The following is a 25,388-nucleotide window of genomic DNA, read 5'->3' as shown; positions in this document are numbered from 1 at the left end:
GAAGGACTCCCAAACCGCCAGACGGAGGCTTCCGCGCGGCCCCAGACCTGACCATCTATGGTCACAGAGCGCACCGAACAAACAGGAAGTGGGGCGAGCTTCCACCTTCTCAGCCCGGGGCAGAGCGAGCGGGGCGGCGGCGGGCATGCCCAGAAACGCGGGGTTGGGCCCGAGCGCCCCCGTCGACCCCTCCCCACACCCAGCCTCCGCAGGTCCTCCCGAAACACTGTCCAGAGCAATGGCCTCCCCACGTCACAAACGGGGAAACCGAGGTTTGAACGCCCAGAGGGAGGCGGAGCTTAGCCTTGATCCCCCTCGGAGAGTAGACAGCCGCCCGTGATACCCGCCCTCAGAGAATCCTCCGGCTATGACCCTAATAGGGACTGAAGGATTGAACCCCTTCCTGACTACTGTGAAAAGGAACCGGCCTTTGCCAATGAGGCCAAACTGACAGGAGAATTAACCACTCATCTGTCCTCCTTCTCCGGGGGTGGAGCTTAGCCAGTAACTTCGGCCCTTCATTGGTCCGGGTGATTCCGGCAGCAGCAGTTGATAGAAGGGCGTGGCCTAGCCTTAGGCACGCCCCCCGTCGATCCCGCCTTGGGGGCGGGACTCTTTTCCCAGGCTAGTGGGGATTCTCTCTCCCGGGCGTGGCGAATAGGGGGCGGAGTCAAGAGCGGAGCTGCCAGACTTCCTCCCCGATCCCTCCTCTGGGCCGGCGTTTCGGCCGGCGGTTCATTTCCGGTGGGGGTGCCGCGCCCAGTGAGGGCCCGGAAGTGGGTCGCGCGAAGATTGCTGGGCGGTTCTTGCCGGAAGTGGAGAGCGGCAGGGCTGATCGCAGTCCCGAGGTGAGGCAGATCTCTGAGGTGAGTGTGCGCGGCGGGGTAGGGACTATGGTCCCCTCCGCGGCCCACTGGCCCCTGGCGTTGTTAATGACCCTTCTGGCCTAGGCGCGTGCGGTGAGCCCCCCTGAGGCGGCCGGCTCCGGGGCCCTCAGGCCGACCCGGGATCCTGGGCGCGGTCTCTTAAGGTGGGGCCGCGGTGACCAACTGAGCCAGGCTCTCCTGGGGAGGCCCCTTCCGCTGGACTTCGCGGTTCTGGCCATCAGCCTCAGCGGAGGCCTGATTCCTAAGGTGCTCTAACTGAAAGGAACCTCCGAGACCTTAGAATCTTCTCTATCCCTGGTCTCGCCCCCATTGCTTGGATGGGTAAATTGATCCCCGGAGAGAGGAGGCTGGTCCAAGATCTTACAGCGAGCGAGGGAAACAATCGGAATCTAGATCTCAGTTCCTTAGATTACCAGCCCCAGATCCTTCCCCCGTTCATTTCCCAGGAACCTCTCTCTACCTTGGGGTGGTCTTCCAGTAGGTATCGTCTCGCGGGCAGTTGCAGGTTAAAGGCTACACGCTGCTTGGAACTTTTTAAAAATGCAGCCTGTTTGGAACGCCTGGGCAGTTTTTTTAAAAAGAGAGGATCGGGTTTTTGTGTTTGCAATCAGAGAGCCTCCCCTTTCTCCTAGTCTATAGCTCTGATCCTGAAAAGCCAAGTTAACTTTGTTGAAGGTGTTGCATACTTCTGGACGTGAAACCAGTTGGCTCAGTTTTGGTCTGGTCCCACTGTCAAGCATCGGTAGCCATAGGCGCTTTGTTTAACTTGTTTGAGCCTGATTTTTCTCATCTTTTAAGTGGAGATCTCTGCTCACATCACAAGATTAAATTCAGTGTAACAAATTGTGTTTATTCTTTGTTAGGCACTCTGCCACATCCAGGGAAGGCAGAAACAAAACAAGGTAGCCCCTGCCCTCACGGAGCTGACAGTGTTTGCAGGGAATTTAACAAATAATTATAAATGTGATTAGTGTTAGGAAAGAAGAGCAGGGTGCTTTGGCAGTATGTAACGAGGGGCTCAGGAAAATCCCTTCTGCAGAAGCAGGATTTAAGATGAGTTTCGAAGCATGAAGAGCTCAATGAAGAGAGCATGAGAAACTTAAGGCAGAAGTTAGTATCAGAACTGTCAGTTGAAGCTCTTTGTAGGGATCCCTGTTCAAGTGAAAACCGGGGCAGCCCAGCACATTAATCATTCACCAGCCATTTATTGAGCCCTTGATACGTGTGAGGCACATGTTCAATGAGGCACCTAGCCCTGGTGACTAAGGATACAGTAGCTCTCATGGAGTGGAGGAGGAGGCAGACAAGTAAATCGGGGGTGGCTTACAGTGTCATAGTGTGTGAGCACGGGGCTCTGAGAGGAGGAATACCTGAGCCAGCTTTCCAGGCTTTGGGGAGAAAGTGGGAGGCTAAGTCCTGCAGGATTTGTTTAGCCGTATGGTGAATCTGGAAAAGGGATTTCCAGCCAAAGGGTCCAGTGCTAGGACATGGAATCTGGACATGTGAAAGACCATGACTGAAATTCCAGTAATGCTCAGAGAAGTGGAGGAAGTGGGTGGGGTGGGGGTGGATCACATATGAAGGCCCTTGTAAACCATGCTAAGGAATTTGGAGCTTACCCTGAAAGCCGTGGGGAGGCTTTGCAGGCTCTTATTTAGGAAAATGATGTGGTCAGATTGATGTTTTAGTTCGGCCTGGCACAGGGGAAGGAACATAATGGGGAAGTAGACCAGTGTTTGGAAGCTTGAACATGGCTTGAACCATGAAGACAATGAGAATGAGAAGGAGAGGAGGGATCAAATTTGAGCAATATTAAAAAGATGGAATCCATAGAGTTGAAGGCTGATTGTTTATGGAAATGAAAATGTAGCAGTAGCCTAGGGTGATTGTCTGGTTTTCTGGTTTAGGGAAGTGGGTAGCATCATTCACCGTTATAGGTACTGTGAGAGGAGGGTTAAGTTGGAGAGGTGACATGGAAAGAAAATGAATTTTGGACATATTTAGTTTGAGGTATTTGCAGCACATCTAAGCAAAGATGTCTAATAAGGTATCTCAACTAGAAGAAAGAGCAAGAGAAAGATGTGGAGGCAGGAGAGGGTTTATATTGTTCAGGGAAGTACTGGAGCCTAGGGTTTGTAGGAGAAGATAAGACCAGAAAAAAAAGGTAGGTGCTGCCAGGTTGTGAAGGGCTTTTGATGCCTTGTATGAATGCGTTTGCATTTATTCTATGGTTGGTATTTTGCTAATTGTTTGACTTGCTGCTGTCCAGTATAAAGAAATTTCTGTTGGAATTTCCCCCCTTTTTCTTCCCCAGAAATACTTCATCAATCAGATGGACATAATTTATGTTTCAGAGGAGTTTAAATAAAATGGTAACTGTGAAAGTACTTTCTCAAGTATAACCTGTCATGCAAACCAAAAGTGGTGGTATTGTTAAGATTCAGTGAGTGTATTTTTGCTTTGAGGAGGTTAGCTGTTTAGTTTGTAAAATGTTTTGTTTCCAACCTGAAGGATGAACTTTTTTTTCACCCCTTTTCTTGCTTATATATACCTTTGTTTAGTTGCAGTTATTTTTTTAACTAGGGACTGAGCCTTTAAAAAGTGACTTCCTCCTTTCAGTTTTCTGTGAAGTATGGTGAGTCAAAGATTCATTTTACTTAAACAAGCAAATGCAGTGTCATTGAAAGTTGAACCCTCTGGTTTGAAATTTAATCCTGAGATTTGAAATCTGAGTATCCTCAAGCTGTATCTTAGCCAGTCCTAGTGATTATTCCTTTGACTTGTCCTCATCAGTTTCTTTCTTTACTTTCTACTAAACTGGCTTTCGTATCTATACTTCAGCTTCTCTACCATAACCAGACTACTCTTTTAAAAAGAACCATTTTCATCTTGTGAACCCTTCACTGGCTTCATTTTCCCAAAGCATCAAGTCTGAACTCTATTGTCCAATTTACAGAGTTCTCCACAGTCAGACCCTCATCTTAGTTTTTACTGGGTGGTACAGAGTGACATTCTAATTTAGAAAGTCCTGAACTATTACATCAGCATTTTATTTGTACCTCTTGCACTTAACCTTTTGCTCATTATTACATTAGAACAGGGTTTCTCAACCTCAGCATAATTGACATTTTGGGCCAGGTGATTCTTCATTTCGTGGGGTTGTCCTGTGCATTGTAGGATTTCAGCAGTATCCCTGGCCTCTACCCATTAGATGCCAGGGGCACTCCCTCAACTGTGACAACCAAAAATGTCTTCAGACATTGCCAAATGTCTCCTGGAGGACAAAATTGCCCCTGATTGAGAACAGTGCATGAGAAAATATCATAGCTCTGATTGTGTGGTGTCTTATCTCTCCAACTCAGTTCTCTGAGGGCAGGCTCCATGGCCGTGGTTAGCACAGTGTATGGCACATGATAAACGCTGGGTACCTTGCAAGGAATAAATCATGGGTTTCACTGAGGCATCAAGAATTATTGTTCATTCCAGGAATTTCTGGGTGGGCCTTGAAGAACTTGCCTTTTTGTGTTTTTTTTCCCTCAGAGGATATGATCTTAATAGAGAAAGGCCATTGTTTAGGCCCTCACTAGAAATGAGGTTGGTGTTAGTTGACAGCGCAAGTCAGCAGATTTATATTTCCCCTATACTGGGGCTATATAAATTCCTGTTTTCTTTGCCTGCATTTAGACAGCTTGGTTTAGTGGACAGGGATTATCATTTATTTTACATTGGATGTAGTTTATGATGTTGCTACTCAAGATTTATTTTGACTGATAAAGTTATTGTACAGTTGACCCTTGAACAACATGGATTTGAACTGCGCAGGTCCACTTGTACAGGCAGATATGGAGGGCTGGCTGTAAAGTTATTGGAGGATTTCCCACTGCACTGAGGGCCAGTGCCCATACCCCCATGTTGTTCAAGGGTCGACTGTAGTTTCATCATCCTTAAATTAATGCAGCTCAAGCATTCACCATGAAACTATTTGTTCTTGATATACCATCATGTAAACCTAATAAAAACCATCAACTCTAAAAATACTCCTCAGCTACAGTGCAGCTTTGTTTGCCTTGTATTACCAGACCTGTTGTATCAAATTTTTCTATTCTACTGGAAAGTAGTTATAGTTGAAATGTTTAATGGAAGAAGTGAGCTTGCTTTTTTGTTTATTTATTTATTTTTTTCCCTCCAGAGGTCATTAAAATTCCTACACTTAAGTTAATTATAGATTTACAGTCGCAGATCTTTTCGTATCTCTAGCTGTAGCTGAATCATGGCTAGGGACAAATGGCATCCTTGAATCTATCTTTATGCATGAGAATGGGAAATGCTGTTCTGTTTACAGCAACTACCAGTTGAAATCAACCAATGCAGTTTTTCCTTATACAATATAAAAGATTCCTGCTGAATGCTTTTATGGTGTTAGTCTTCGTAATATTCCTTGAATGTGAGAGAGAGGGGAACCCTTGACCACACAAGGTTATCTGTTTGCCCCAGAGCATTGAAACAGCTAGTTCTCAAGTCTGACTTCAGCTTGTACACTATTACTAACTTTACTCACTCCTGGAATTTTAGATAGAGGAACATGTTTAATGGTCAGGAGACAAGTGCTGATATTGGGTAGAATTCTTTCCCTCCGCAGGAGACAGGCCTTTCTTTCTGTTTTAATCTAAACCTCAGGTGGCAGTGACTCAGGCACTAAATGTCATTGGTTTCATCAGAGAAACCAAATGCTTGGGGAAGAACAGTGGCTCCTGATTTGGGTTAGATTTAGATGGCATCTTACTGGGGCAAAGTGGTGTCTGTTCTTTGGTTTCTGGGTTAAATCAGCCAACTTGTAAGTATCCTATTAGCATGTGTAGATTTTGCTCTGTAACATGTTAGAGCCTAGTGATGAGAATTTCTATATTGTTAGGAGTAGAACTAACTAATGCCTTATAGTTTAGTGGTAGCTTAGGAGAGCTATCCAAGTGGAGCTGTTTTGTTTTGTTGTCTTCTATTATAAAGAAATTATATTACTATGTTAAAAAAATTTTGGAAAACGGGGAAATTGTCTAAAACTCCATCACTCGAATGTGACAAATACTGTAAATTTTGTGTTCTTTTTCAGGTCTTTTTCCACAGTGCATTTAGCTCTTCCCCTGTAATTAGAAGTCTAAGCTAACACGGCATTGAACATCGTCGTGCCTATCAGTTTTCCCATGTTAGTATTATTTTCTTAGGATAACATCTAGGGAACAGAATTACAAAGCAAAGGCCAACAGAAGCATTTTGAAGCAGATCAGTTGGGCTACCATAGCATACAGGATGACTTGTATAGTTGCTTTCTTTTCAATTTTACTTAAGGGTATGACTTAGAGGAACAACTACCTGACAAAGTAGAAAACATTTTAAGCATAGCAACTTCTTATGAGTAGAAGTTCATTCCACTGCCTTAATTGCCTGGTGAGAAGAGGCAAGAACTGCAGGAGTAACCTGGTTCCATTTGCTTCTGAGTGACAGGCAGAAGGAACTGGGTTGCTTGAATTGTTAGAATGATGAGAATATGAAGCAGCTTTGGCAGGAATCACTGACCATTTCTGATTTTGCTTGGTTTCAGACTACAGAAGAAATTGCTGGAGAATCAAGCTCCTGGTTTCTTTTCACTCTTCATGATATCCCTCCAAAAGCCTATGCAGTCTCATGACTTTATGACGTTTCCTTGCTGATGACTTTGTAAACATTGATCTCTAGCCTTGATCCTTCCCCCAAGCTCATTTCTAACTATTTACTGGACATTCCCACTTGGAAGCTTCATCTTCTGTTCAAACTGTGTATCCAAAACTGACCTCATCTTCTTGCCTTAGCTAGAACGTGCCAGAAACCTGTTTTTTCCTATAGTGTCATCATTCTCTTACTCCCCTGGATTTGCAACTCTGGAGTCATCTTTGACTCCCTTCTTTGAATGCTACTGTAATTCAGTAGTCAGTACCACAGAGTTAATACTTGTTCTGTGTTTAATGCTCAGTTGTTTTGTGTGACCTCCAAGGGCAGAACCAAGATCAGTGGGTGGAAGTTGCAGGGAGACTGGTTTTGCCTCCATATAAGGAAGAACTTTTAAATACTTTGAGCTGTGTGAATGGAATGGGCTGCCTCCAGAAGTCTTGGGTTCTCCACACTGAAGGTGTTTGAATAGAGGCTATCTGACTAATTGCTGAGAATGTTGAAAGGTCTGTTCTGTCATCAGATGGTGCTTTCTAGACTCCCTCCTGATCCTGAGAGCCAGTGATTCAGTGGAAGGTAGCTTTGTCACTCCTGCTAGACTCCCTCAGGGTAGAAAAACTATTTTACTGTTAATTCAGGTGCTGGTCACTTAGCGGCCTAAAAGTGATTATTTTTTTCCTTTGCAATACCAAAAATATTTTTTACAGTACCACTTTTTTATTTTGCAGCTAGTTGAACAGCTTTCAACCTAACCTAGACCTTAATATCTTCCTTTTTTTTCCCCAAAACCCATTCTATCAGACAGTACTTGTAAAAATTTTGCTTTCATCACATTATTCCTTCTCTCAAAACCCTTGAATGGCTTCACATTTATCACAACATCAAATTCAAATATTGCCCAGGTTTCAGTGTCCTCCATAACCTAGCCCAGCTTGCTTATTTCCCATGAGACTATGTGGGCTAACCTTCTCACACTTTCTGTACATAGCCTTCTTGGTCTCTCTTTGCTTTTGATTGCTCTGGAATGTCTTCCCTTTTTTCTTTTACTTTTTCTGTCAAAATGCCCCACTTCCCTCCTGAAACCTCCTGAGACTACCTTTAGTCCTCATTGATTTCTTCTCCCAGCATGTAGTCATCTATACTATATAATTCAGGACCATACAACATTCTGCAAAGAAAAAGCTCCACTGTATTAGCTGATAACTTTAACTTTTCCCAATCCAAATGAAATTAGTTAATCTCTAACAGAACTTTAAAAAATACAGTCTTCAGTATTTAGTCGATTGGCATTTCATTTGCGTTGCCCTTCCTAATAAGAATGAAAGCTTCTAGAGGGCAGAGACCGTGAGTCTTCTGTTTCTTCAGTAGCTGTCACAATGCTAAGCACTTTCATGTTATGAGTGTCTTCTGTGTGCCAGGTTGTTCTAGGTGCTGCAGATTTGGGGGGTGGGGGCAGCTGGGGGAGCAGGGGTGGGGAGAATGGATAAATTGCCATGTTTCTGGAGCTTGTATTCTAGTACATGGTATGCAGCGATAACATTTTACATTTGAACTGCATTTTAAGGCTCCCAAAGTAACTACTCATCTGTAAAACCAACTCCTTTGATCCTTACATCTCTGTGTGCTAGGTGAGGGTCCATTAAATGACTATCCTAAACTTACACAGTTAATACGTGGCAGAATTGGGACTCAAACCTTGGTCTCCTGAATCCAAGTTTTATTTAGACTTGGGTAATTAGGACTGCCTCTCCTTCTGAAGCTTTTATGATGAATGCTTAAATAGTTGGGAATCTGTACCTTCATTTACGGAGGCTTACATATAGTTCTTGGCTACTGTCAGTCAGAAATGGCAGGGAGCAAGATTAGGCAAAGCTATAGTTTTCTGCTCTGGCAATTCTGTATTGTTGGGAAAAACCTTATTTTAAATATTTGCTTTCCAAACGTGTCATCTGTACTGAATGTGAAAAAATATTGGCCTCCGTAGAGGAAATTGAGAGCAGAGGAATTGAAAGCTGCTAATAATGTGCCTAAAGACACCATAAAGAGACCTTAAACCCACAGTGCTGTGCTCAGCAAACAGCTGGGGCTGGATGCTGTGAAGAACCTGTTAGTCACTTAATTGCTTAAAAGAGCCTCAGAAAATTTGTGCTCAAGGCTAGGTTCTCTCCCCACCGGTTGTTTGATATCTAGCAAGCTTTTTAACTTCTGTCAGTTTCTTCATTCTAAAGATGGGGATCAGTATCTTTATAACATATGTCACAGAATTATTTTAAGTCTCAAAAGAAGCAGCAGTTTGATGATATAAAGCACCTACAACTCTAAAGGAGTTCTGTTTTTAATTAATATTATATCGTCTAATAAACAAGGTTATCTACCTTATGGCACTTGGTTTGAAGATCTCTATATCAATTTAATTTGTGCCCAAGAAGGCAGCGTTTATTTGAAAGATGGGAATGTTTGTTAGAGCCTACAAACAGGCAAAAAAAAAATGTTTTTTTAAAGAAAGGGAAACGCCCCCCGCACTTCTCCCCAGATTTGACACAGAGAGGAGATAGCCAGACTTGCGTTGAGGGGAGAGGGGGTAAAGGCACTTATGTATTTATTTTTCCCAAGGACCTTTATTAACCTATTGTATTTATAGTGCCTACCATGTTTATAGTACTGGAATTACAAAGGCAAGACATGGTCTCTTCTGTAGGGTGACTAATTGCCTGTTGACTATTAAATGATTTTAAACCAGTGTGTTAAATGTGTGGTAGAGATAAGTACACAATGATATGTGGGAGCACATATTGGAACTGCTTCTTGGGGAGGTGATACCTTGGCTGAGACTGAATGGACAGTAGGAATCCTGGAGAGGGGGCAGATTGAGAAGGGAAAACATACCAAACTGGAAAAGCTTCCTAGAGGAGGTGACACCTTAACTGAATCTGAAAAAGGCAGTAGGAGTTATGAGAAAAGGAACAGATTGGGAAGGGAAAGCAACCAAGCAGAGTGGATAGCACTGTAAAGGCTCAAAAGTGAGAGAAAGCATAACTCTTTCTGGAAAATGCAAGTAGTTCTGGGTTGCTGTAGAATGTTGAGGAAAGGTGTGGCAGGAGATAAAACTGGCAGAGTGGTAGGAAATAAAGCAGGGCCAGATTATGGAAACCCTTGCTTGGACTTTACTCTGAATCACTGTGGTAATAAGGAGAATGGATAAAGAGGGTTTGTAACTGGAATTAGAGGAGACTAGTGAAGAGGTTATTGCAGTAATCTAGGCAAAGTCATGATGACCGAATTTTTATCAATCAGGATGAAGACAAGGGGCATCTATTTATGATATGCAAGATAGAGCCTATGGATTTTGATGACTGATGAGATTAGTAAGAAGATCATTTAGTTAATGTTTATGGAATCCTAACCATTTTTCAGGACTGAGCGAGCCAGTCACTTCCACATGTATTTCCTCATTTATTCTCACTACAGCCCTTTGGATTTTATATTGTTGTTGTTCCTGTTTTACAAATAAGGAAGCTGAGGTTGAGAAAGTTTGGTAACACTCAGACACAGAGCCAGTGTTCAAACTCCCAGTCTCTCTGACTTCTCTAAAGAACAACGCTCTTAACCACTATACTGTACTGCTTAACAGTTTCCAGGTTAGTATCTTGATTGCTGGTAGTGCTGGATTACTGAGACAGTGAGTCTGTGGGAGCAGTGCTAGGGAAAATGATGAGTTCTGTTTTGGACATTTCAGATGTCCTTTGGGACATCCAGGTAGAGATGTCTAGGTGGAAGCTGGATCTAAAATTCTGAATCCCAGAAGGATGGCCTGAGCTGAATATACTGCTCTGGGAGTTGTTAGTCTATAGGTGGTTGTGGTGGTATCACTCAGCAAGTGGACTGGATAGTAACGCGATAATGGTAGTTGACGGCTTTGGAGTGGACATGACCACCTAAAGAACGAATATGCGTACATAAAGAATAAGACAAGGTGTGTCTTTCGGTCCTTCAATTCTAGACATTCTTTCCCATAACATCTCAAATTTCACTCCACCCCCATCAAAAACAAAAAACTAGGAACTGTTCTCCTATATTTGATTAGTGGTGGAATGAGATTAGCTATGATAGCTGTTTTGTCTTTTCTCATTCTGCTTAAGTTAAACAGCAGAACCATAGCTTGTTTAGCATTGAAAGCTTACAAGTACAAGTAAAAGATGGAAAAGAAGGAAGCAAAATCCATGAAGCTGTATTATTAAACTTTTCAGATTGGTAAGTATTCACGAACCCTGGCAGCCTTTAGAGATGCTTGTACTGTGTTACCATGTTCACATTGGCCGCAGCTTATAGCATCCATTATGTCCGAAGGAACATGTTTTATAACAGAATGGGTGGTATTTATTAATGCAAGGTAGCTTGGGAGTTTATTGCAGTCACTGCCTTTTCCCCTGGGATTTACAGAGTGTGGTGGATTATATGTGTCTGTCCCTGGATAGTACCCAGAATGAACAGGGCAGCAGTTTGGATAGCTGGGTGATTGTGCCATAACATAAGGGAGAGTATATTGGATGCTTCTAGTCTGCTCCATAGTCTGTTCCATTTTGAGTAGAGTACAGATTTGGAGGCTTCTGCTACCTCTTCAGGCCGGCGAATGGAAAGGTTTATTTGGTTCGCATTCTTATTTTTTTCCTTGATTCTTTTTTAAACAACATTCTCTGGCAAATCACTGGGCTCTGAGAGATCAGAGCCTGTACACGGAAAAGAACGGACAGGGATGATATTGTCTTCCTTAGTTTATCTTCTGAGTTGCTTCTCTCTTCCACAGGGAAGACAATGTGTGTTAAATGAGATATTCTGCCATGTAGCTGTCTTTGAGGGAATTATAATTGCTATGGTCATTTTAGGTGGCTTCAAGGGAGTTGAGTTCATTCGGCTTCAGTTGCCTGAATAAATTAACGCTTTGAAATGGAATCTCTCCAAGTCAAGTCTTTGATTGTGATTACACTGACTGATTTTTATGAGATCACCTATAGTCTAAAGCACTTTATGTCGATGCATATTGATAACATTAACACTCATTTATGTATATTTGTGGGTAACTTTCAGAACCCTTGTCTCTCTGGAGTTCTGGGATACTATACTTCAGGTTCATTAACTTCTAAAATATTTATTGAACACCTTCTACCTGCCAGGTAGTGGTCTAGATGACAGAGGGTAAACTTGTTTAGGAAACAAACCAGAGAAGGTCCCTTCTCTTTTGGAGCTTACTTTCTTTAGGATATTAGACATTGAATGAGGCTAGTTCAGATAAGTTGGTACTTGTGAAAGATCTGTAACAAGCTCTCTGGGTGTGTCTGTTCTCCTTCCCTGCTGCATATCCAGATCCTACCCACCCTCATGTGAAGCCCAGCTCAATTGGAAGCTTTGCCATAATAGCCTTATCTGATCCTTCCAGCTGATATATTCTTCCCCTCTCTGAAATCCTGTGTTATTCTCTCTACAACTTATGTCACCTTAATTTTTTTTTTTCTATTTGTTTTACAGTTGTTAGTGCACATGTAAAGTCTCCTCTATTAGACTGTAAGTTATTGGGGGCAGGATAAATACCCTATTCATCTTGGTTTTGGGCATTCCATATGTAGGCAGCGGAATGTTGTAGGAAAAAACACAGAACTTAGAGCCAGAAGGCTTGAATTTGAGGACTGGCTTCCCTACCAGCTAACTGTGAGACTATAGGCAAGTCATTTAACTTCACTGAAATTGTTTCCTATCTCTGAGAGGATAGTAGTTATCTTTCCATTCCTAAATAGTTGTTGAGAGGCTTAAACTGAGATAATATATGAGACTGTACTTTGTAAATTCTAAATTCTTACACAAATATTTATTTGGTGATATCATAGTAAATATTCAGTAAGTATTTGAATGAGTAAGCATTTGCTTTCAGTTAACACTGTTTCCTGGGTAGTTCTTTTGCTTAATGAAGTCTCTATGATTTTGCAAATATGCTAGACTATCTTCCATCTTATTTTACTGTAAAATAATTCTGTTCCTCAGAATTGGCATCCTCTTCACTCCCAGGGCATTCTTTTCTTCTTTTCTCCCTAGGTTCTATGTAATATTAAAACAACAAATGATATTTGATCTGTTTCAGCAGGTGCTACATTATGGCTGACATGCAAAATCTGGTAGAAAGGTTGGAGAGAGCGGTGGGCCGCCTGGAGGCAGTCTCCCAGGCCTCTGGCACGCACTGTGGGTATGCAGACGGTGCTGCAAAAGGTAAGCAGCATACAAGCCAGCAGAATACCTTGAGTGGCGAATACTTGGTGTCCTGGCCGGAAATTCTTCTGTCACAGTATATTCCTTCCTTTGGAGCTAACTCCCTAAAACGTTTAATCTAGAAAGTTCATTGCCTATAATTCGTATTGCTGTGAACAGATAAGGGAGGAAATGACTTGTGCAGGGAGGCCTGTGGTTAAGTTATTTTAACACGAGAACTTCCTGCTTGTGTGATATTTCCTGTTCTTTCTTTAGCAAAATGACTCTAGTATAAGTCAAATGACAAGTGATATTAAATTTCCTCTCTCCAGACGATTGGCAAATTGGCCATTTTGCACATGCCCAATTGAATCAGATTGTTAGAGCTAAAAGGAACCTTGAGAGGGATCATTTTGTTTATTTTCATTCTATTGATAAAGAAAATTAAGCTCAGCAAGAAAAGGGGACTTAGCCAGGGTCGCACAAGAAGTTAATGGTGGTTCTGGAGCTAGAACACAGGCTCCTGACTCATGCTCCAGCCTTCTGTTTACTGTGTTACCTTGCCTCTCTGCTTTCATATGGAAGTGCCTTTAACAAATCCTCTTTCTGATGTGTGACCAATTCTTCGTGGTGTGTCTGTCTTCAGCAGGAACGACTCCGTATGTGCAAGCATTTGACTCACTCTTGGCCGGTCCTGTGGCAGAGTACCTCAAGATCAGTAAAGAGATTGGGGGAGATGTGCAGAAGCATGTAAGGAGGTTTGGCCCTTTTTTCCCTCTTTTAAGGACTGGTGGCTTTCTTCAGATCCTACTCATCCTTGGTTGAAGAGCCCCTTGAGAGGCTCCTGGCTCCTTCTCTTCTACCTGCACTGAGGAACTCAGTCCACGCACTGGAACATTTCCTCAGGTTTTTCCAGGCTCCCTGCTTTTATCACATATTCCGCATGGGCTTCTTTTATACAGATAGTTTGCTTGGTGCATAAAACGTGGCTTGGTTCATCTTTGTAGTGAGAACATGCTACCAGGCTGATCCCAGTGTGTTATATAACCAAGCCTGGGGTGGCTTATTCAAAGGAGTCATCATCATGACTTAGCATTTATAAAACTAAGCATGGTACTTATGCTAAAGCTATGCTAATGTGAGTTATTTTCACACTTAGCCCACAGTAAGAATGTGAAGTAGGCAATGACAGGTGCCTCTCCACCAACCTCCCTTCATGTGCTGCTACCCACGTTGTCACCCCCGCCCCTACTCTGTCTCTCTCTCTGAGACCCAGAATCCTCCTGCTAGTCTTCTAAGTGATCCTTTGTCAGCAAGAACCATGTTTAGGATCTTCCTGACCCGTCAGCAAAACTGGTTGCTTGATCTTTGGAAGAGCTATTTGGAGCCTCTTATATACCATCTGTTGGCAATGGTGTTAACTCTAGAGAGTGGGACTGGGACTTAGGTAGGAGTGTGAGGCTTGCATTTTTACTTTATACAGTAGGTCACATTTGAAAAGGTTTTAAAACGTATCACTTTTATATATATATTTTTTACTTTTATATTTTAAAAATACAAATCCAGAAAAAATATATGATTTCAATTTGAATTTTTGTATTTGTAGTGCTTATAGCCTCATGTTTCTTAAACTCTTGGTCATGACCTTCAGTAAGAAATACATATTTGTGGGACTTCCCTGGTGGTCCAGTGGTTAAGACTCTGCACTTCCACTGCAGGGGGCATGAGTTCGATCCCTGGTTGGGGAACTAAGATCCCGCATGCCGCACGGCGCAGCCAAAAAAAGAAAGAAAGAAAGAAAGAAATGCATATTTGTAACTAAGATATAAGTTTCACATTATGCTACTTGTGTTGCACTTTTTTTTTTTGGAAATAATTTCCAGTTGATGTATTGCACTTATTGTTCTATTCTCCTTCACTTAATAAAGTGCTGGTTATGGGGTCACAAAGTTGATTTAATTATCTGTGATAGGTCATGGTCCAGCATTTGAAAAATAGCTTTAACACAGAGGAGTAAATACCTTGAGAATTTGAGGCATAAATTTAGGCTTTTGCTTTAACTCTTACCTCTAGTTCTTGAGAACAGATTTGGGAGGGCGGGGGAGGTGATGAGAGGTAAGAGGGATTTTCAGTGCACTTCATATCACACTGCATGTTCAGTTGCTGACTTGACTTCATCGAAAGCTAGCCCCAGTTATCTTCATTTCCAACTCTGGATTATATCCCTGATTAGTTCCAGCAGGAACAATGATATATTAGTCTGCCATCAGTCCCAAGAATCAGGAGTACTTGAAGAAATCAGCGTGAAGTGCCTGGGTTGCTACCAGAGTACATGGAAGTGGAGGTTTCAGGTTATTCTTACCAGGACCTCTCAGTTGTAAAGTGTCATTGATAGCTGATTCTTCTCCTTTCCTCTCCTTTTCAGGCGGAGATGGTCCACACGGGTCTGAAGTTGGAACGAGCGCTCTTGGTTACAGCCTCTCAATGCCAGAAGCCAGCAGGCGTAAGTTCATTACTAGTTGGTTTGATGCACAGGACAGGTTGAGAGCTTTCTGCTAAGCTATCACAACATGCTAAGATAGACCTACTAGGCTCATGTATGTTCACACCAAGTCCCAGAGGGAGAGTCAGATTTTAAGCGCCACTATGGGAATGTGCCATTGAGTATATATTTATTGGGCTCTAATGGCTTTTTTTCTGTCATTTTACTTAAGACTGTAGTTATCCCTGGGACTTTGCTGCTTCTCTCAATAGACATTCTTAGCCCAAATTCATCATATTGTCCCTTATGCCCTTTGGGACCTAGAGAGTGGTTCTCTTGCTCCACTATGAGTGGGCTTAGTAAGGCTGCTGGGGAGATCCTAAAACTCCTAAAGTACTGCTTCTCCAAAGTACTGCTTCTCCCCTCACTCTTCAGTGGTTAGGCATCTCTCTTTAACTTTATTCCTACCTCAAGATTTTATGCTGCCACAAGTATGAAAATAAATTAGAGAAAATTTAGATTTTTCTCAGAGCCAAACATTTTAGTTTTGTTTCATTTCTTCTTTTTGCATTTGGCTTTCCTAGGCAGAAGGCTAATAAATAAGTCTTCCTACTAATGCTGTATTAAAACCTGTGAACCCTTGGCATGCCTAAATAATGTAAAAATAGCGTAAGATAATGTTAAATATGTTAGACTCTAATTTTTAATCTATCTCGAATAGTTAAAGCATTTTGTCTAAACCTTTTTTCCAAGCCCACACTTTCCACAACAAATCAGGCAGCTGAGACATTATTATCTTTCCCTTGCTTTAGATCGAGGATTGGCAGACTGTAGTCTGCAGGCCAAATCTGGCCTGCCACCTATTTTAAATGAAGTTTCTTTTGGAACACAGCCATGTCCATTTTTTTAAGTATTGTCTGTTGCTGCTTTGTGCACTACAATGGGAGAGTTGAAAAATAGCAACAGAGACCGTATGGCCTGCAAAGCCTGAAATATTTACAGTCTGGCTCTTTACAGAAAGTTTGCCGACTCCTGCTTTAGACTGTTCTCATGCTAAGATCTGAGAAATGAGATGTTCAGGAAACCAAGCTTCGGATGAAGGATGAAAACACAGAAACACAAGATTCATCCATTTTGCTGAGCTGTCTGCTCAAGTGCCAAGCCCTCTAATTGCATTTGATTCAACAGATCTCTTCTCAGCAGCTGCTATATGGCTAGCAATGTGTTGAGGGCTATACGGATTATAAAAGAGGGCTAAGACAAAGCCCTTGTCTTTGAAGAATCAATGACAAAGAAAAGCATGTTTACATGGGTCCATTAATAAATTGTGCTGGTGTGTGATAAGGTGCCAGAATTGGTTATGCTGATGATAGATGCTGTAGGAGGCCGGTGTGGTTGGTGGAGTGCTGTCCCTCATGACGCAGAGGAGCACATGGATAGATGGAAAAAGAGGGGCCCAGAAATGAACTAGTGTCTCCTGTTAGTGGCGCAGAAAAGAGGCAAGTGGCAGAAATGGTAGAATTTTGTGGTACAGCTGGAGTATGGGTCCTGATCATGAAGAACCACAAAATCCAGACTGGGGAGTTAGAACTGTCTAAGGAGAGTGAGATGATGAGCAGTATTGTAGCCATGTGAATCTTTGCACGATAAATACAGAGTTTATTTGCATGCTTGTTGTAGTTCGTGAAGAATTCTTGCCTTGAGGATCAGAGTTGAGCAACATAAAGGCTTTTATAAAAATACACTAACCTCAGTCTTTTCTTGCATCTTTTTCTAGAATAAGCTTTCCGATTTGTTGGCACCCATCTCCGAGCAGATCCAAGAAGTGATAACCTTTCGGGAGAAGAACCGAGGCAGCAAGTTGTTCAATCACCTGTCAGGTGTCAGCGAAAGTATCCAGGCCCTGGGCTGGGTGGCTATGGTGAGCGGCACAGCTTCCATGGGAGGGAAGGGACAGATTGAAAGAGGCAAGGAGATATGGCTGGAGAGGCCCCAAGTCACTGACAGCTTCTCTTTTTCTAGTCTCCCAAGCCTGGTCCCTATGTGAAGGAAATGAATGATGCTGCCATGTTTTATACAAACCGAGTCCTCAAGGAGTACAAAGATGTGTAAGTCCAGCCTGTGCTCAAGGGGTAAAGGACAAACCCAGCTGCTTACTTGCTGGAGTAGTGCTTTGGGTTAAGTTAAGACTGCCTTTGGCTGCTGTGTTGGTTCTCTTATCTCAGGGCTGGTTTTTGGAAAGTTTGATAGATATTGGCTCATAGAAGCTGTATTTGCAAGCAAGCAGGAAGTGTTTCTGTTTCCTCTTCTGCTTTTTCTCCAGGGTTTGTAGAGGACTTTTGAGTCTTCTCATCCTTACCCTTCCAGGTTTAGGAGGTAAAATGGACTAATGCCCTTTTATTTGCCTATGTGGTCAAGATTTTGTTCCTTTGTTGAAAACTTCTAACTGGCCCAGTTACAAAAGATTCAGTAAGATTTACTAGAAAATGACCCTGACTATTCACGTGGTCAGGTAGAGTGAGATGAAGGCTGCCTGACCACTGCAGGTATTGCATAAGGGGAGTCATTGTACGTCCAACCACACATGTCCACCAGTGCCTACTTCTCCATTGCTGGTCTTGAGCTGGAGTGACTGCAGGCAGCTATTACTTAGCTGCATAACTCTCCAAACCCTTCCTTTCTTCCGTCCATCATCAGTTAACCAACATCTGTGAAGGATTAAGCCTTCATGTGGGTGAAAAATGTCCCAGAACACCAGGCCACTCCTTGATCCTTCCAGTAACCTGGGGTTAAACATCACAGTGTTTTCATTATACTCCACCATATACTCTGCAATTTACAGTTGAGGAAATTAGGCTTTATGCTAAACAATCATAAACTCTTCCAGCTAATAATGTATAAGAAGAGAGGAGGACTTACCTGGTGGCGCAGTGGTTAAGAATCCACCTGCCAATGTAGGGGACACAGGTTTGATCCCTGGTCGGGGAAGATCCCACATGCCGCGGAGCAGCTAAGCCCGTGCGCCACAACTACTGAGCCTGCGCTCTAGAGCCCACGAGCCTCAACTACTGAGCCCGCGTGCCACAACTACTGAAGCCCACGCGCCTAGAGCTGGTGCTCTGCAACAAGAGAAGCCACCGCAATGAGAAGCCCACACACCGCAACGAAGAGTAGCCTCCCACTTGCCGCTACTAGAGATAGCCCACGCGCAGCAGCGAAGACCCAAACGCAGCCAAAAAAATTAAAACAAAATTTTTTTTTTTTTTAAATTAAAAAAAGAAAAAAAAAAAAAAAAAAAAAGAGAGAGAGAGAGGATACTTGAACTATAGTGCAGTGCTGTTTCTATAATTTAATACTGATTATTTCCTCCTAACAAGAAGTTTTTATTTTTAATTTCTTAGGAGGAGGGCATATTTTTGACATAAGGCATTACGCTATAAGGCAGTTGAGTTTCTTGGAGTCCTAGAGATCCACAGCGATGCTTAAGAGACCTCTCTACCATGGCTTCATGCACGGAATGTTTGCTTTTATCAGTTTTGTATATTAGGCTCTGCCTAAGGTCTACATTGAAATAGTGGTTTTGCTACTTTTAAAAAAAGTTTGAGGAATACTGCTGTAAGAGATAGAAAGATATAATCTGGAGTCCCTATCCGTATGGACTTTGGTCTAATTAGGGTAAGAGAATAGGTTCAAAAAAAGAAGGAAAGCTCAGTTACGATAGAAAAGCTGCCGTTGAGCAGAGCCTAAGAAATGCCACAGGCAAGAGGATGTGAGTTCACAGATAGGAGGGGATCTGGGATCACTATTGTAGTGTACCCTGCCTGTCTGTGATGAGTTCTTCTTTAATTCTCCCAGGGATAAGAAGCATGTGGACTGGGTCAGAGCTTACTTGAGTATATGGACAGAGCTGCAGGCTTACATTAAGGAGTTCCATAACACTGGACTGGCCTGGAGCAAAACGGTGAGTGCTCCTCCCCTCCCTTCATCCCTCCAGGACTGGATCTACAGGTTTCTTAGACTTTAGCACTACCAAGGTCTAAGAAGGAATGTTAGTCTTCTCAGTGGAGGGTAGAAAGAAAAAGGAGAGAATGAAAGGGGAAAAAAAAGAAAAGAAAGCAAGGGTCAGAGAAGGAATAGTCAGTTCTATTCAGCGTCAGTAAACATGGGTCAGGGACAGTGATTGGGCTGGAGGAGAGATAGATGAATGAGTTACACTGTGCCAACCCTCAAGAAGCGTAAAAATACAAGTACGAAACCCCACTACAAATCACCAAGCTAAGTGCTGTAATAAAGGTACACACTACAGAGTATGAAGACGAGAAGAATGATTCTCACAGGGAGAGACTGTGCTTTGAAGAGGTATACTCTGAGACTTTTCAGGTATAGGACAGAAGTGGGGGAAATGGGAATACTAGTAAACAGCAAAACTTAAAGTAAATGCAGAGTAAATGTAGAGATTGGTCATCTGGCTTCAATAAGGAGAGAGAGTCACCTATTTAGGAGGAAAGGCTGGAAAGGAAGGTAGTTGAGACTTTTAGACTTTATAATAGGTGATAAGTAACTATCAGAGGTATTTGAGCAAGAGGGTGATAATGATCCTATTTGTCCTTAAAAGAGTCTTAGTATATAGGTTAGGGGTAAGGGCTTATGCTCAGACTATGGAGGTGCTCATGGTGCTAGGGGCTGGTACAAAAAAGAATGAGATATAACCAAGGTAATAAACTGATTTAATGAGATTGAGGGGGTTGGAAGACTCAAAGAAGATGGAACGGTCAAGCTTGGATGATAATATCTCTCACTGAAATAGAGACATGGGTGTGATGGTGAAATCAGTCTTGGACTTTGTGAGTCTGAGGTACCAGTGACACACGAAGTAAGTATTTAGAACTATAGGTTCAGAGCTGGAATTAGGTAGAGGCCAATGGAAAAATGTGAAGGTTGAAAAATGGAGTTGAGTTGGATCCTTGGGAAAGGGTGAGAAGGAATAAAGCCAAGTTGGATGTGGGTAGGGAGCATTAATCATTGCATCAGGGGCCACAGTGGGTACCCCATGTATCTTGGACACATGCAGGGCCCTATTGGGGATGGTACAGAGGGGAAGAGAGGCTGATTGTGTTACCTGCACTTACTGTTCCAGGGGCCTGTGGCAAAAGAACTGAGTGGATTGCCATCGGGACCCTCTGCTGGATCGGGTCCTCCTCCCCCCCCACCAGGCCCACCTCCCCCCCCAGTCCCCACCAGTTCAGGCTCAGATGAGTCTGCTTCACGCTCTGCACTGTTTGCACAGATTAATCAGGGGGAGAGCATCACACATGGTAAGTGAATGCTTTGGCAACAAGAGTTGGTAAATAAGTTGTTTTGGCAAGAACTTACCAACTAGAGACCTGACAGTCTGTAAACCAGAACCGTGATTTGTATATGGGAGATTCATTTGGGGTGTCACAGTCCTTCAGGTCGCCTAAAGGGATAGCAGAGCTGGCTCAAATGGAAATTGAAAATGGATCATTATAGTTGGGGGAATCTCTCTCCCCACAGGAAAGTGATTTAATATTAAGGGGCATATACAGAGTAGCTACCCTGTTGTGCCAAGACATGGTGCCGGCAGTTTTCCCCAGAGCTTTTTCCAGGTTACCATGCGGTCTCTTTAGGAGGTCATCGTGGAGGGGGTGGTTCACGTCCTCAGAGGGTGTATATTAGTCATATGGAAAATTTGCATAAGAATGACCTGATGTTGGTATAGAGAAAGTAGACACCCTTATACACAGTAGGTGGAGGTCTAAATTATACAGCACTCTCCTAGGAATCTACCTATAAAAACACTGAAAGAACAAGATTTATACATTGTTATTCATAGTAGCTAAAAATGGTGTAACAACCTGTATATCCCACTGTAAGAGAAGTGGTTAACTGTGGTGTGTTCCTCTTGACACAATACTATGCAGCCATTAAATCTTTTTCTGCAGTGAACCATGCAGTGTTTAGGAGTGGTGGAGCTAAAACGCCAGTATTGGTTATATAGATTGGGCCGTGTCCATAAGCAAGGCATGTGTCAGCCTGTGAGGGTGATTATGGAATGTTTTTCCTTAAAAAGAAAGATATTTTTATTTATTTATTAAATTTGTTTATTTACTTATTTTTGGCTGTGTTGAGTCTTCGTTGCTGCACTCAGGCTTTCTCTAGTTGGGGCGAGCGGGGGCTACTCTTCGTTGCGGTGCACAGGCTTCTCATTGCGGTGGCTTCTGTTGTTGCGGAGCACGGGCTCTAGACACGTGGGCTTCAGTAGTTGTGGCATGTGGGCTCAGTAGTTGTGGCTCACGGGCTCTAGAGCGCAGGCTCAGTAGCTGTGACGCACGGGCTTTGTTGCTCCGCGGCATGTGGGATCTTTCTGGACCAGGGCTCGAAACCATGTCCCCTGCATTGGCAGGCGGATTCTTAACCACTGAGCCACCAGAGAAGCCCCCAAAAAAGATATTGTTAGAAACTATAGGTTAACTTGAGAAAATTTTTATTTTGTTAATTTGGTTAAACCAAATTTCTTAGCAGTGTGCATGCTTATATCTAAATAAAAAACAACTATGAATAGAAAAATTATTGGAAGGGGAGTTTCAAATGCTAACACTGATTGGGGATCGTAGGTTAGCTGTGGGTGAGGTTTTTTTTTCCTTTTACCAAATTTTCTTTATTATCACATACTACTTTTTCTTCCTCTGTTGCTTTAAAAACTACATACGTATTTTGTGAGTATATACTGATACTTAGTATGTGTCTTTCTAGATCTTTGTACATACCCATCCCCCCATACACACACATTCCACTTTTTTTTTTTTTTTTTTAGTGGAACTTTATAATTTAGTCTTGGGGTAGAAGAAAAATTATAAAAGTGCTTCTCCAAAGCTGTGTGTGAGAGAACATCTCAAAGGCTCTGGTTTTGGGCTTTGAATTTTTTCGTAAGGGTCAGTTTAACTTCTGATAGCAGAAGTTGGTTATTGCCTCAGCCCAAAGCCCTGGTATGAAGGACAGGAACAAGGCAGCTGTTGTTCTTACAGCCCTGAAACATGTATCTGATGACTTGAAGACTCACAAGAACCCTGCCTTGAAGACTCAGAGTGCTCCAGTACGAAGTGGCCCCAAACCATTCTCTGCATCTAAACCAGGAGTCAGTCCTTGCCCCAAACCAGTCACAAAGAAGGAGCCAGCTCTACTTGAACTGGAGGGCAAGAAGTGGAGAGTGGTGAGTTAAAAATGCCAGGACTGGGGGAACAAGGAGTGGGGACAAAGCGGTTAAACGGAGCACAGCCAAATGAGTACAGGGTTCTGGCTTAGATTACAAGAATGAAAGTTTGGCATAGCCTGTGTTTTGGGGTGGCATGTGCTTAATGATGAGATTCCTGAAAGGGGTATCTCTTTAACAGGAAAATCAGGAGAATGTTTCCAACCTGGTGATAGATGACACAGAGCTGAAACAGGTGGCTTACATATTCAAGTGTGTCAACTCAACATTGCAAATCAAGGGCAAAATTAACTCCATTACAGTAGGTGAGTTCTTGTTGACCTAGGCAGGCTCTGTCCTAGAGCTTGAGAGGGCTGGAACCATACCTACCCTATTTCTAGAGATTCTTAAATTCTTAATTCTTAAATCGAGTACTTTCCTTTGAAGTTACACTGTTGACCCGCTCCCTTTCTTCTCCTAGATAACTGTAAGAAACTCGGTCTGGTGTTCGATGACGTGGTGGGCATTGTGGAGATAATCAATAGTAGGGATGTCAAAGTTCAGGTAACTTGATATCTTGGCTCCTTCCTTTAGTCCCTGAGGAATTAATTGAAAGAGACACAGCCGACCCACAGATGTTGCTTTGGTGGGAATCTGACTCTACAGAGTCTGTAAGCTGAGCTGCTTTGGATGTGGCAGGAAAAGAAGTTGGCCCTTATCACGAGCTCTTTCCAGTACCCATTCTCACCCGCCCCTAGTATCCAGTATCCGTTGTACACCTGTGAGTTTTTCATGTAATCCCGTGAAACAGTGAAAGCTTTTCCCACAGCTAACTTGTTCTCCTGGCTGCTGGGACTCAGTGCTCTTGGTTTCCCCTGCAGGTAATGGGTAAAGTGCCAACCATTTCCATCAACAAAACAGATGGCTGCCACGTTTACCTGAGCAAGAATTCACTGGATTGTGAGATAGTCAGTGCCAAGTCTTCTGAGATGAATGTCCTCATTCCTACAGAGGGCGATGACTTCGTAAGTTCCTTGATCTCTTTAGTAGTATGATCTGAAATCAGAAGGGACTGAAGACTTGTGTTGGAGGAGAAGTCTTCCAACGCAGCTGATGGACACTCCGCACCAAGTGGGTGCAGCCCAGCAGTGCACACCTCAGGCACACAGACGCATGAGGTAGTCTCACGAAGCAGACCCCCGAAGGCGGGTGGTTTCTGCCTTTCTTAGGCAGAGCAGATGCTCAGGGTTGTCAAAAAGGAATGGGATTGAATCACAGCACCCTGTTGAGCTGGTGCCATGAAGCCATACACATTCCCATCTACGCCTCAGAGGTTTAACAGTCTGCAAGGTCACTGATCAGTGAACAGTAAGAGACAGACTCAAACCTACATCTGTCTAGCTTTGGAGCCTTTGTCCTCGTTCCTGCACTGCGCTGCTCCTTCACTGTCAGCGGTGGGGGAGGTGGTCTGGAAGATGTGGCGCTGCCAGTTCCACAGCCTTGCTCTCTCAGGTGGATTCAGTTTCTCTCTCATTACATCCTACTTGCTCTCAGTTTAGTGCAAGCGAGCATTGAAAGTTAAGACTTAATTAACCCCAGTGTATTGCCTAGCTTGGGTTTAAACCTGTTGTTTCTTTATTTGCAGAATGAGTTCCCAGTCCCTGAGCAGTTCAAGACCGTATGGAATGGGCGGAAGTTGGTCACCACAGTGACAGAAATTGCTGGATAAGCGAAGTGCCACTGGGTTCTTTGCCCTCTCCCTCACACCGTGGGATAAATCTGTATCAAGATGGTTCTTTTTTTAGATTTCCTCTACCTTTCTGCTCTTAAACTGCTTCTCTGCTTTGAGAAGCACAGCTACCTGCCTTCACTGAAATATACCTCAGGCTGAGATTTGGGGTGGGATAGCAGGTCTTTGATCTTCTGCAGGAAGGTGCAGCTCTTCCGTATCAGCTCAACCATACAGCCAGTCCATTCTTAAGGAACTGCACATCAGGACAGGTGTGTTTTAGCTTTCAGCCTTTGGGGTCATTTGACCAACAAATAGTCTTTGGGGAAGGATAAAGTAGTCCCCAGGAATTAACAGATCACAATGTTCACACAAGTTAATCTTTTTCTAACAATGAGCGTGAAGGTAGCAGAAGCTGGTGTGATCCTAGTTGGTTCTTCTAACTTAAACTAATTTTCACTGTTGACAAGTGAGGCAAGGGTTTGCACAGGACCAAAGGCTGAAGCTTGGCCATCTAGCATTCCAAGCAAAATGATTTCCTGTAAGCATTCCTTTTCTTCTGCATTCCATCCTGCATCTGCCCGAACCTGAGATAGTAGGTTGTCCTGTGTTAGCTGCTGTGGTGGTGCCCTGCACCCAGGCCAGCTAAAGGAGTCTTGGACCCTTCCTCTCTCTGGGGCCCCTGCCCAGCACCTTCCTACAGAGATGACTTAAAAAGAAAAAAAAGGAAAACCACACCATTCCCAGGAATCTGGCTTCTCTTTCTCCTCCCATGCTGGGTGCCCACCATCCATCTTCATTGCTTCCTGTGCCCTGTCATGCTCAACAGCTTTGGCTTCTGTCTGGGCACCTGAACAGAGGACTAAAATCTCCACTGCAGGCTGGTTTTAGGTCTTGTGTAAAAATCTTGCACAGCATTGCTAATGTAAATTTCAGTTTTTCCTCTAGGACAAACACTTTACCAAAATATGCAACTTTTTTTGGTGGGAAGAGAGATTGTCCTGTGATTTCTACCCATTTCCTGAGGCCTGCGGAAATGAACCTTTATGTACTTAAAGTTATACAGAAAATAGAATAAAATTAATACCAAACTTGCTTAGTATTTATGTATATTTGCTGTACAGAGATGTAAGAACTTTGAAAAGA

General features: G+C 43.1%; 1 protein-coding gene across 8 annotated transcripts; it reads left to right on the top strand.

Annotated features, from left to right (window-relative positions):
* Positions 1-699: 699 nt before the first annotated feature.
* On the top strand, positions 700-25,337 carry CAP1 (cyclase associated actin cytoskeleton regulatory protein 1). 8 transcript variants are annotated; one of them, XM_082443277.1, is made up of 13 exons: positions 700-848; positions 12,721-12,842; positions 13,471-13,571; positions 15,247-15,324; positions 17,081-17,224; positions 17,326-17,411; positions 19,159-19,264; positions 20,441-20,618; positions 22,350-22,534; positions 22,716-22,839; positions 22,995-23,077; positions 23,395-23,538; positions 24,159-25,337. In XM_082443277.1, exons 2-13 carry the CDS (start codon positions 12,731-12,733, stop codon positions 24,240-24,242), a joined length of 1,425 nt encoding a protein of 474 aa, XP_082299403.1. In that variant the 5' UTR covers positions 700-848; positions 12,721-12,730; the 3' UTR covers positions 24,243-25,337. The 8 variants fall into 8 exon arrangements, with proteins under 8 accessions (XP_082299403.1, XP_082299399.1, XP_082299401.1 ...); XM_082443273.1 differs by having other exon boundaries at positions 13,468-13,571; XM_082443275.1 differs by having other exon boundaries at positions 713-866.
* The last annotated feature ends 51 nt before the right edge of the window (positions 25,338-25,388 follow it).

The sequence above is a fragment of the Balaenoptera physalus genome (assembly GCF_965194825.1).
Source record: "Balaenoptera physalus genome assembly, chromosome: 1".
Taxonomy (NCBI): Eukaryota; Metazoa; Chordata; class Mammalia; order Artiodactyla; family Balaenopteridae; genus Balaenoptera; species Balaenoptera physalus.
This window is presented reverse-complemented; position numbering and strand designations above follow the sequence as displayed.

Bases quoted from the DNA above. Each gene is read 5' to 3' on its own strand.
- CAP1 (XM_082443273.1), top strand. From the start codon at position 12,731: ATGGCTGACATGCAAAATCTGGTAGAAAGGTTGGAGAGAGCGGTGGGC. The intron at 17,412-19,158 runs GTAAGTCCAGCC...TAATTCTCCCAG, and splicing joins CTCAAGGAGTACAAAGATGT to GGATAAGAAGCATGTGGACT. The intron at 23,539-24,158 runs GTAAGTTCCTTG...CTTTATTTGCAG, and splicing joins CTACAGAGGGCGATGACTTC to AATGAGTTCCCAGTCCCTGA.